General features: G+C 34.6%; 1 protein-coding gene across 9 annotated transcripts; it reads left to right on the top strand.

Annotated features, from left to right (window-relative positions):
- On the top strand, window positions 244-8274 carry LOC107633746 (replication protein A 70 kDa DNA-binding subunit B-like). Of its 9 annotated transcripts, XM_021119558.1 has the most exons (16): window positions 244-1350; window positions 1437-1505; window positions 2055-2236; window positions 2604-3500; window positions 3657-3761; window positions 4043-5501; window positions 5589-5685; window positions 5785-5906; window positions 5997-6081; window positions 6178-6310; window positions 6446-6600; window positions 6721-6850; window positions 6947-7146; window positions 7280-7375; window positions 7496-7584; window positions 7690-8274. In XM_021119558.1, exons 6-14 carry the CDS (start codon window positions 5447-5449, stop codon window positions 7284-7286), a joined length of 984 nt encoding a protein of 327 aa, XP_020975217.1. In that variant the 5' UTR covers window positions 244-1350; window positions 1437-1505; window positions 2055-2236; window positions 2604-3500; window positions 3657-3761; window positions 4043-5446; the 3' UTR covers window positions 7287-7375; window positions 7496-7584; window positions 7690-8274. The 9 variants fall into 9 exon arrangements, with proteins under 9 accessions (XP_020975217.1, XP_020975215.1, XP_020975214.1 ...); XM_021119556.1 differs by having other exon boundaries at window positions 3432-3500; window positions 7280-7584; XM_021119555.1 differs by having other exon boundaries at window positions 4048-5501; window positions 7280-7584.

Here is a 10916-nt window from a genome sequence, read left to right as displayed (position 1 = left end):
TAATATTTTAGTAATTATTTTTTGTGTTCATGTAATAATGTTAAGATTCTTTACTGAGCAATATTATCATTATACACTAGAAAGGCGTGGATTCATCTCCGAGCTGGAGAGCTCCTCGCATCCCACGCCGATTCCAGTCCTAGGTGGAGGCTCTCCTCCACGGTGGCACCTCCTCCACGTGGCCCCTTTTTTTTAGGGATGCATGTGCTCCTCTGACAGTAGTCGTCAGCCATCCCTTTCAGCTGACGCAATCTCGCATCTTTTTCACCGAATCACTGAGGCAAGCTTCCTTCTTGATGGATCTGTTTAAATAGGTAATGATTTCTTTGAACCCTAGGAGCTTTGCTTTCTTCTCCAAATTTCGTTTCATCTGCCGTACGAAACTCTGTCTACGAGCTGTGTTCTCCTGGGAGTTTGTTCGTCGCCGTTCATCTGGGTTATTGATTTCCCAATTTTTCGCTCAGATTCAAGATCTCAGATCAATCAATCAGGTGCATCGAAACCTATTTTCCCCTTCATCCTTTTTCTTTTTCCTTCATTGTGTCGATCCTTGTGATGAATTTTGGCATCTGTTCCACGATTGACCCAGGTTTTATTGTCTATGATTTCTGAAATCCCTAATTGTGCAAATTCTGATCATTTTTGGTATCTGTTCTATGGTTAAGCGACATTTTATTCTCTAGGGTTTGTGAAATTCCTAATCTTGCAAATTGTGATCGTTTTGGGTATCTGTTCGATGTTTAACGCACATGTTATTGTGTAGGGTTTGTGAAATTTCTAATTTGCAAATTGTGTTTGTGACTTGATTTTTTTGTGGGTTCATGTTCTTGGTTACATTTTTTGGGTTTCGCTGTTAACCTTCATTTTGAACTCATTATCAGATCTACTTTTGTTACCTGTTGAATTGTTTGTTGCATGTGTGTTGTGTTTTTCATGAATATATTTTTAATTTTTTACTTTGTGTACATTCAACAAATCCCTTGAGTTTTTAAACTGTTTTCTGTATTTAGAAACATCTTCTGTTATATATGTTTGATGTAATATTCGTCTGAAAATGTGGTCTGGATACATAATAAGTTTGTACTGTATATTTTTCACTGGAAATTCGAAATTTGGGAATCATTATCAAGGTATGAGGTTTCAATCTCATCCCTTTCATGAATGTTGATGTCATTGAGAGATTTTTACTCATGTTTGTATATACTTTTTTTTTTCCACTCATCTCCTCTTTTCAATGTATCCTTACCTAACACATTTACCAACTCTCATTATGATGAGTAGAATCATTGTTTGGGGTAGTTGATTACTGCCTTCCCTATGGTCTTATGGCGTTTAGGTGCACTGTAGTAGGTATGGTCTCATATCTCAATTTTTGGTCCCTATTTCTTGATTTCTTGAAAGTTTCACTTGTTTTTCCTGTTTTTGTGTTGGTTCAGGTTTTTCTCCTATGATTAGTTGTCTCTATGCCATTGAATGGAGATGAGAATGTGGGAATGCCTATCAAGGTATGCGCTTTCTATCTAACCTATTTGGTGAGTATTGATGTGATTGATATGAATTGATTCATAGCATCTTCCTCATTGAATGAAAGATTTTTTTTTCAACTCAATTGCATTCTCAGTTTTTTTTATTATTTATGTAAAAATTATTTTGTATTTCACCTCTTGAAAAGACATGGGAGTCTTTTCCTGAATTTGAGATGTTATTCACAAAGAAAGTGGCTTTGTTAGAATAAGATGGCATCACTCCACTATTTGTGTTACTAGCTCTGCCCCAAAGTTTAACTAATTTTCACAATTTTTTTCATTCTTATTTTCTATTGATAATTAGAGAAAAAAATTATGGCATCACTCCACTATTTGTGTTTCTGGTTGCATGTGGGTTGTGTCGATGATTATGAAGGAATCGGTTTTATGTCATAATCTATTTTATCAGTGGTAATGTGATTCACAAATATTGATGTATAGCCTGTTGTTTATTTATTTATTTTTTAAGTTCAACTGAATTGGATTATATTTTTCTGTTGATTGTGTTAAATTTGTTTTATATTTCAGCTGTTAGATGGACATACACCTCCTTGGCCCCAAGTTAAGAGGTTCATTGAGAAAAGAATGGCCTTGTGCCAGTAAAATGGCTTTATAGTGTTCTTTGTCTAACTAGCACATGTCTTTAGCCAAAGAAAAAACTATCCAGCAGCTGGTCTTCCCATGAAAATGTGTTCTCCACACATAATAAGGTTGTGCTATATATTCTTTATTGGAAATTAAAAATTTTGGAATCATTATCAAGGTATGAGGTTTCAGTCTCATCCTTTTCATGAATGTTGATGTGATTGACAAATTTTTATTAATGTTTGTGTATACTTTTGTTCCCATTTATCTGCTGTTTCGAATGTATCCCTACCTAACACATTTACCAACTCTGATTGCCATCACTATAATCATTGTTTGGGGTAGTTGGTGACTGCTTTTCCTGTGGTCTAATGACATGTAGCTGCACTGTAGTAGGTGTGGTGTGATATCTCAATTTTTGGTCCCTATTTTTTGATTTCTCCAAAGGTTCATATCTCAATTTTTGGTCCCTATTTTTTGATTTCTCCACAGGTTCACTTCTTTTTCCTGTTTTTGTGTTGGTTCACCTTTTGCTGCTATGATTAGTTGTTTATGTGCCATTGAATGGAGATGAGAATGTGGGAATGCCTATCAAGGTATGGGCTTTCTATCTAACCTATTTGGTGAGTGGTGATGTGATTGATATGAATTGATTCATAGCTTCTTCCTCATTAAATGAATGATTTGGTTATTTAATTTTTTTGTGGGTTCATCTTCTTGGTTACAATTTTTGGGAGTTGGTGTTGACTTTCAGTTTGAACTCATTATCAGATCTCCATTTGTTACCTGTTGAATTGTTTGTTGCATGTGTTTTGTGTTTTTCATGAATATATTTTTAATTTTTTACTTTGTGTACGTTCAACAAATCCCTTGAGTTTTTAAACCGTTTTCTGTATTCAGTCCCCTTATCTATGTTTGATGTAATATTCGCATGAAAATGTGGTTTGGATACGTAATAAGGTTGTGCTGTATATTTTTCATTGGAAATTCAAAATTCGGGAATCATTATCAACGTATGAGGTTTCAATCTCATCCCTTCCATGAATGTTGATGTCATTGAGAGATTTTTACTCATGTTTGTCTATACTTTTTTTTCCCACTCATCTGCTATTTTGAATGTATCCTTACCTAACCAATTTATACCAACTCTCATTATCATGAGTAGAATCATTGTTTGGTGTATTTGATTATTGCCTTCCCTATGGTCTTATGACGTGTAGGTGCACTGTAGTAGGTATGGTCTCATATCTCAATTTCTGGTCCTTATTTGTTGATTTATTGAAAGTTTGACTTGTTTTTCCTGTTTTTGTGTTGGTTCAGGTTTTGCTCCTATGATTAGTTGTCTCTATGCCATTGAACGGAGATGAAAATGTGGGAATCTCTATCAAGGTATGAGCTTTCTATCTAACCTATTTGGTGAGTGGTGATGTGATTGATATGAATTGATTCATAGCTTTTTCCTCATTGAATGAAAGATTTGGTTATTTAACTCAATCTCATTCTCAATTTTTTTATTATTTACGTAAAAATTATTTTGTATTTCAGCTCTTGAAAAGACATGGGGTCTTTGTGCTGAATTTGAGATGTCATTCACAAAGGAACTGGCTTTGTTAGAATGAGATGGTATCACTCCACTATTTGTGTTACTAGGTGTGCCCCAAAGTTTAACTAATTTTCACAATTTTTTCCATTCTTATTTTGTATTGATAATTAGAGAAAAAAATGATGGCATACTCCACTATTTGTGTTTTTGGTTGCATGTGGGTTGTCTGGATGATTATGAATGAATGGGTTTTGTACCTAATCTATTCTATCAGTGGTGATGTGATTCACAAAAATTGATGTGTAGCCTGTTGTTTATTTATTTCTTTTTTAAGTTCAACTGAATTGGATTATATTTTTCTTTTGATTGTGTTAAATTTGTTTTATAGTTCAGCTGTTGGATGGACATACACCTCCTTGGCCTCAAGTTAAGAGGTTCATTGAGAAAAGAATGGCCTTGTGCGAGTAAAATGGGTTCATGTTATTCTTTGTCTAACTACCACATGTCCTTGGCCAAAGAAAAAACTATCCAGCAGCTGGTCTTCCCATGAAAATGTGTTCTCCACACATAATAAGGTTGTGCTATATATTCTTTATTGAAAATTGGAAATTTGGGAATCATTATGAAGGTATGAGGTTTCATTATCATCCATTTCATGAATGTTGATGTGATTGACAGGTTTTTATTCATGTTTGTCTATACTTTTGTTCCCATTTATCTGCTGTTTCGAATGTATCCCTACCTAACACATTTACCAACTCTCATTGCCATCACTAGAATCATTGTTTGGGGTAGTTGGTGACTGCCTTCCCTATGGTCTAATGACATGTAGCTGCACTGTAGTAGGTGTGGTGTGATATCTCATTTTTTGGTTCCTATTTTTTGATTTCTCGAAAGTATCACTTCTTTTTCCTGTTTTTGTGTTGTTTTAGCTTTTTCTGCTATGATTAGTTGTCTATGTGCCATTGAATGGAGATGAGAATGTGGGAATGCCTATCAAGGTATGGACTTTCTATCTAACCTATTTGGTGAGTGGTGATGTGATTCATATGAATTGATTCATAGCTTCTTCCTCATTAAATGAAAAATTTGGTTATTCAACTCCATTACCCTCCATTTCCCTCCTCAATTTGAATTCAAAAAGGTGAGATTGTGTCCTGGATTTTTTCTATAAATGGATGGTTAGTGAAGCACATTGAATGCACAAACATTCTGCTGTGTTGTATTTGCTCCTAAGCTATATTTATTTTAGAATTTTTCTGTTTATATTTTGATCTATTTCATCAACTCTCTTTATCTCCTTTCTTTTTACTGCAATGCCTCCTCCATTTGATATGATTTCTAAAATGCATCCTCCTAAAGAGGCTTGGAGGCTGAAAGTTAGGGTTCTAAGGCTTTGGGTTGTACCCTCTTTTGGTAACCATGAGGTTCCTAACTCAATGGAGATGATTTTCCTTGATGAGCATGTTAGCCTCTATTAGCTTCTCTTTTAAATATGGTTTTACTTGCTATTTTTTAAGTTTTCAACTTTAAATTATGTGTTTCATTAATCTGATTTGTTCTTTTGTTCTATTTCTAGTGTGAAAAAATTCAAGCTACAGTCAAGAAACCACTCCTTAATAGGTTTAGGGATCATATAGTTGAAGGACAAGTTTATAGAATAGCATATTTTACTGTTGTGTCAAGTCATGGTAGTTATAGAGCAACTTCTCATGAATTCAAATTGGTTTTCCTTCACCGAACCACTGTTGTAACATTTGATGAAGATGTTATCCCTAAGACTTGTTTCAACATGTTTCCTTTTTCTGAGCTGCTGAACATGACCCAAGATTATGATTTTTTAGTTGGTCTGTATATCTTCTTGCATTTCTGTTATTGAAGTTTTTTTTAACAAATCCTTTGAATAGTTAATAGGTTGTGTTTATTTGGAATAGATGTCATTGGTCTTTTAACTTCAGTCGGAGAAGAGAAAGAATATGCAAAAGAGGGGAAAATTGTGAAAATGATTGCATTGGAATTAACTTCAAAAGAGTATGTTCATTAAGTCATTTCTGGTGCTTTGTCTTTATCTTTCAATGATCTTTTTTTGCTTATTTTCTGTTTGATTCTTTGTCATCTTTTGAGTTTCAGTCTTACAGTACGATGTGCATTGTTTGGGGATTATGTTAATCAAGTAAATCATTTTCTTGCCTCTGGCTATGTGGAGCAGCCTGTTGTAGTCATTCAACTTGCAAAAGTCAAGTTCTTTAGGGGTATGTTGTTTTTTTTTCTGTACATCTCATGGCTGCTCTAGGTGTTGTCTCCAATAAAGTTTGCTAGACTCTTTCTTTGTTGCTGTGTAGGTCAAGTAGGTCTTCAAAATGTGATGTATGCCACTCAAATGTTATTTAATCCTGATATTCCTGAAGTTGTTGAATTCAGGCAGATGTTAGCATGCTTTATTTTGTTGATGTTTATTGTATTCTTTATTTACAAGCAATTTGGAGTAACAAGTACAACTATTTGCATTAATTTTTTTTTTAGTATGATTGAGCAAGATGTCAATGGTACCCAGCCACTGTTTATTGCAAATGAGGGTAAAGTTCTCTCCTTGGAAGATGATTTCATGCGTTTAACTAGAAAATGCACTATTGAAGAGCTTCAAGATAACAATCAGGTTGTCTTCTTTTGAGTTAGTTGTGTTTCTGTTTCTTTTATACACACATGAACCAAAAAAGAAAATCAAACAAGAATTTCCAGATCTATTTTTTCATTCATGTTGTTAATTAACTCTGAAATGCCCATTGGATAGGAGGGTTCTTTTATCATTTTTGGTGCAATCCAAGGTATTGTTGAGGATGGAGGTTGGTGGTATTCTGCTTGTGTGTGTGGAAAGGGTATCTATCCTCAAAATGGTGCATATTACTGTGATTTTTGTTTGAAGCACATAACTAATGTCACTCCAAGGTCAGAAATTTTGTTGAAAATGTCTTGTCATTTTATAGAGTGGATTATTTATAAAAATAAGGTTTCTTGGTATTATTTATTTGAATGATTGTGTTCCCCTTTTTTTTCCTCTCTCTGCAGATTTAAAATTAAAATAACAGTTGAAGATCATACTGGGGAGGGTATTTTCCTTCTCTTTAATCGTGAGGCATCTTATTTGCTTAAGAAATCATGTGCTGACTTGTTTACTGAGGTTCAAAGAGATGCAAGTGTATGTTGTTAGTTTTCTTTTATGTGTTGTTCACTTTATGGGATGCCATATTTCTTATTCAAACTCTATATTTCTTATGTATTACTTTCAAAATAGCTTATATGTAGGGATACTTATCCTCCCATATTCCAAGGCCTCATTGGAAAGAAGTTGTTGCTCAAGGTTGATACCAAAGGTGTCCCACATGATACATTTTATGGGACTTTCCGAGTTAGGAGAATTTGTGATGATTCCACCATTATTGCGATGTTTGAACTTCCCGATTATGATGCTGATGATGAGTCTACTCCAAAAAGGTTAGATATACATACAAATATTTTTAGATCGTGTTAATTCATCATTAATTTCTTATTTTTATTTTTTTATTGTGCTGTGGTGAATTTGTGTTATGGTCTTATGTGTTTTTAAACTCTTATGGCATATGAATAGGAGATGATTTACACAAATCTGTTCCTTGTGGAAAAGCGGATGTTGGTATTAAGAAGGAGTCTTCAGATAGTTTTATCAAAAGTGAGAAAGATGCTGGTGAGTATTCTGGGATTTTGTGTAAATCCCCTGTTCTTATAGATTTTTTGGCTGAAAAACAGCCTACTGTTTCCGGAGGGACTGAGTTTGTTGGCTTAATTGATGGTGAACATGGAAAAGAAGAGAAAACACCCAGCAATGATACTATTAGTGATGATCTTTCTGCTGAACTGGATATATTGCTTAGCTCAGCAGAAAAAGAAACTCAGGTGCTGATGTATAATATTTTTTTCTCATTCCTATGTGTGCTGTTTCTAATTGTATTTTGCATTCTTGAGTGAGTTTTATATCTTTTTTTAATTTCTTTGTCATAGGAGGTGTTGTCCCATGTTCTTGAAGCACCTTCGCAATATGGAGAAAAGCTTAGTCATGAAAATCATGTTGTCACCTCCAAGGGTAAGAGGAATTTGAATCCTCAATTTGAAGAGGCTGCTGTTGATGCAGATGAGCATGGGTTCAAGGTTGCCAAGGTTAAAGGAGTTTGATTGAAGGTGTGGAATTGAGCTGCTGTGTCTAGGTGTAAGTGTTTTATATAGTGTATCTCTAAGTATTTAGGAAGGCTTGTGATTCCAAATAGATTGACATGTAATCATGCTGGCTGGATGCTATTTTGATTTGACTTTTTTGGATTGTGTCCAACAAATAGGATTGTCAGATATAGGGGTTTTCCTTCTGTGATGGCTTGGGTAATGTGCCAACTAGGTCTATTCTCAACTCCTCCTTTTGTAATAGTGACTTTGCTAGGAATTGGACACATTTTCAATGTTGTACCCTCTTTAGGTTACATACTAGGATATGTGGTCAGATGTTGGAATCCTCCTTATCATATGACTTAGGGTATGTAATTGTGTATATCACTATCAATTAGGGGTGTAATTGGTTCGGTTTGGTTCGGTCGATTTTTTTGGTTTTTTTATTCCTAATAATCAGAATTTAAATTACCATAAAATGAACTTTAAAACTGTCAATAAACTAGAATAACAAGAGTATATCACATCCCAATTCAATACAAATTCAACTTAATTAACATAAAACAAATACAATAAAAAATGTCTAGTAAAACAACAAAAATAAACACACTTTAAACCGAAACAGTCACTTTAAAACAAATGAAAACTAAACAGCCACCATGCTTAATATGAATCCACACCAGACTCATCATCATCTTCCCCACACCAGACTCATCATCATCTTCCCCGGTTGGTGCAATTTCTACCAAAATAAAACAAAAAAAATCAATATGAATTATAAACATAAACAGAATATAGATTATAAATTATAAACATAAACCATAAAAGGAACTACAAGATAACAAATTAACGACACACATATATGCATAAAGAAATACAAATTAACGGCAGACATAAATATGCAGCCATAATGAAGAAAATAATAATTATGACTTGTTGATCCTTGATGCAATTTTCTAACAAAAATAAAAGAAAGAAGATATAAAAAGAAAAAACTTCTTTGAAAAAATTATCAAGTGAAAAACAGTACAAAATCATTGTTCTGCTTCAAAATACAAAACCGGCAGGAGCACAAAGTTGACAAGCAAGGTAATCTGGTTTGACACAGTCTGCCGATCATGCCTCTAATCCAAAATAATTTAACTCCAACAAATGTCATCTGGTTTCAGATTATTAAAACAGATTATAAAACATATTATATGCATTAAAGCATATTATATGCAGCCACAACAAATTATATGAGTTGATTAGATTAATGCAGTAAAGAACTAAGATAAATTCTGCAGCAAGATGTTAGGCTAGCTGAGATATAAGTGCAGAAAAGAAGTGATTGCGTAATATTTTATGACTAGAATTGATAGGATAGAATTATATCCATTGACTACACCATAGACCTTATATATATATAGCTATAAGACTAACTACTTTTTGTTATTGAAACAGAACACTAACTAATGAAACTCTCCCCTATTTGCTTGTTGTACGTTCCATAATTTTTACTGATTCTTGATTTTCTTCTTTATGGAAACATTGTTAACTTTTTATTGGATAAAACAGAGACCAGGGTTTGGTAAACAAGATAAAAAGCAAGAACAATAATTAAGCAACAACAATAAAATTCTGCAGAAAAAAATTTCAATGAAACTTATCTTTCTAATTAAGCACAAACTAGCAACAACAATAATTTTAATTAGTAACAGGCTAACAGCAACAACAATAATTTTAATCAGTAACAGCAACAACAATCAGGGACAAATTAAGCACAAACCAGTAAGAGCCCTCAGAGACAAAATCAATTATAAAAATTTGAAAATCAGATCTAACCTCCGAAGAAGACATTGTTCAGGTGCTTTTTGTAGGAGAGGGCTCGGCGACTGCAGTGCTGCTCTGCTTAGGGTTTCTTGCCACGACTTAGGGTTTGTTCCGACGGCTTATGACTGGACGAGGGCGTGGACTCTGGACTGCACGAGGACGCGAACTGGACGATGCTGCTGGCTACACGATGATGCTAATCTTTGCTACGCCTGCAAGCCTGCGATGGAGATGAATGGACGATGCTCTCTGGCTCTCTGGCTCTCTCAGGCTCTCATTCTCCCAGACATGGCCGCGTGGAGGTGGAAGAATGGAAGATGGAAGTGAGCTGTGGCCTATGGGTGAGTGGGTGTCTCGTGTCTGTGTGAGGAGTGAGCAGTGAGCACCACTGAGGGTGAGTGAGTGAGTACGCCGCGTGAGTGAAAGGAAGAGAGAGTGAGGCTGTGAGGGTATTCAGAGTCTAGGCTTTTATACCTAGGTTAAATCAGTAAGGGTAAATCAGTAAAAAGAATCACTTATGCAGCATCCTATTCGGTTCGGTTTGGTTCGGTTCGGTTTTTACTAAACCAACCGAAAACTGAATCAAACCGATCGATTTAGTTCGAAAAAAACAAAAAAAAACCGATTTTTTCGGTTTTTCAATTGGTTGTTGTAATTTTCGGTTCGGTTTTACGGTATTTTTCGGTCCGGTTCGGTAACTTACACCCCTACTATCAATCAATATTTTAATGAAATGCAGCAGTTCTTATTTATATTTGTTTATTGTTGTACAACTTTATCTTTTCATGTTGATTAGTTATTGGTGTTCATTATAATACTTTATTTCTTTCATTTTCTGCGTTTTCAAAGGTGTGCATGGTTATATGAGTTCTTTGTTGGTGTGTTTGATAACTTTTGCTCCCAGTCATCCCCCTCCCCCTCCCTCCGCTTTTGTTTTTCATCTGTTGCTTATAGGAACTTAACGATGTGCATGTCTTTTTGGCAATGAATTAGGGATTTTTCTTACCTTTTATGTTTCAACCTCTTGTTCTGTTTAGTACGAGTAACAAAGATGTCTCATAACTCTGTTCGTGCTAGAGAGTATAGGTGAAATTTTTTGAAAAGAAAGCAAACACAGAGTCCCCATCGAAATGTAATAGGTCAGTACTGAGTTGACTTTCATGATATTTTTAGTGTTTTATACTCCAATTTTCAATGATTTGATATCTATGCGACTGTTTGTAATTTTTTTTTCTTTTGTAATGCTTTAGAGGTCCTTG

This window comes from Arachis ipaensis, chromosome B03 (assembly GCF_000816755.2).
Source record: "Arachis ipaensis cultivar K30076 chromosome B03, Araip1.1, whole genome shotgun sequence".
In the NCBI taxonomy this organism is placed as follows: domain Eukaryota; kingdom Viridiplantae; phylum Streptophyta; class Magnoliopsida; order Fabales; family Fabaceae; genus Arachis; species Arachis ipaensis.
This window is presented reverse-complemented; position numbering and strand designations above follow the sequence as displayed.

Bases quoted from the DNA above. Each gene is read 5' to 3' on its own strand.
- LOC107633746 (XM_021119556.1), top strand. From the start codon at position 5,447: ATGTTTCCTTTTTCTGAGCTGCTGAACATGACCCAAGATTATGATTTT. The intron at 6,082-6,177 runs GTTAGCATGCTT...TTTTTTTTTTAG, and splicing joins GTTGTTGAATTCAGGCAGAT to TATGATTGAGCAAGATGTCA. The intron at 6,851-6,946 runs GTATGTTGTTAG...CTTTCAAAATAG, and splicing joins AGGTTCAAAGAGATGCAAGT to CTTATATGTAGGGATACTTA.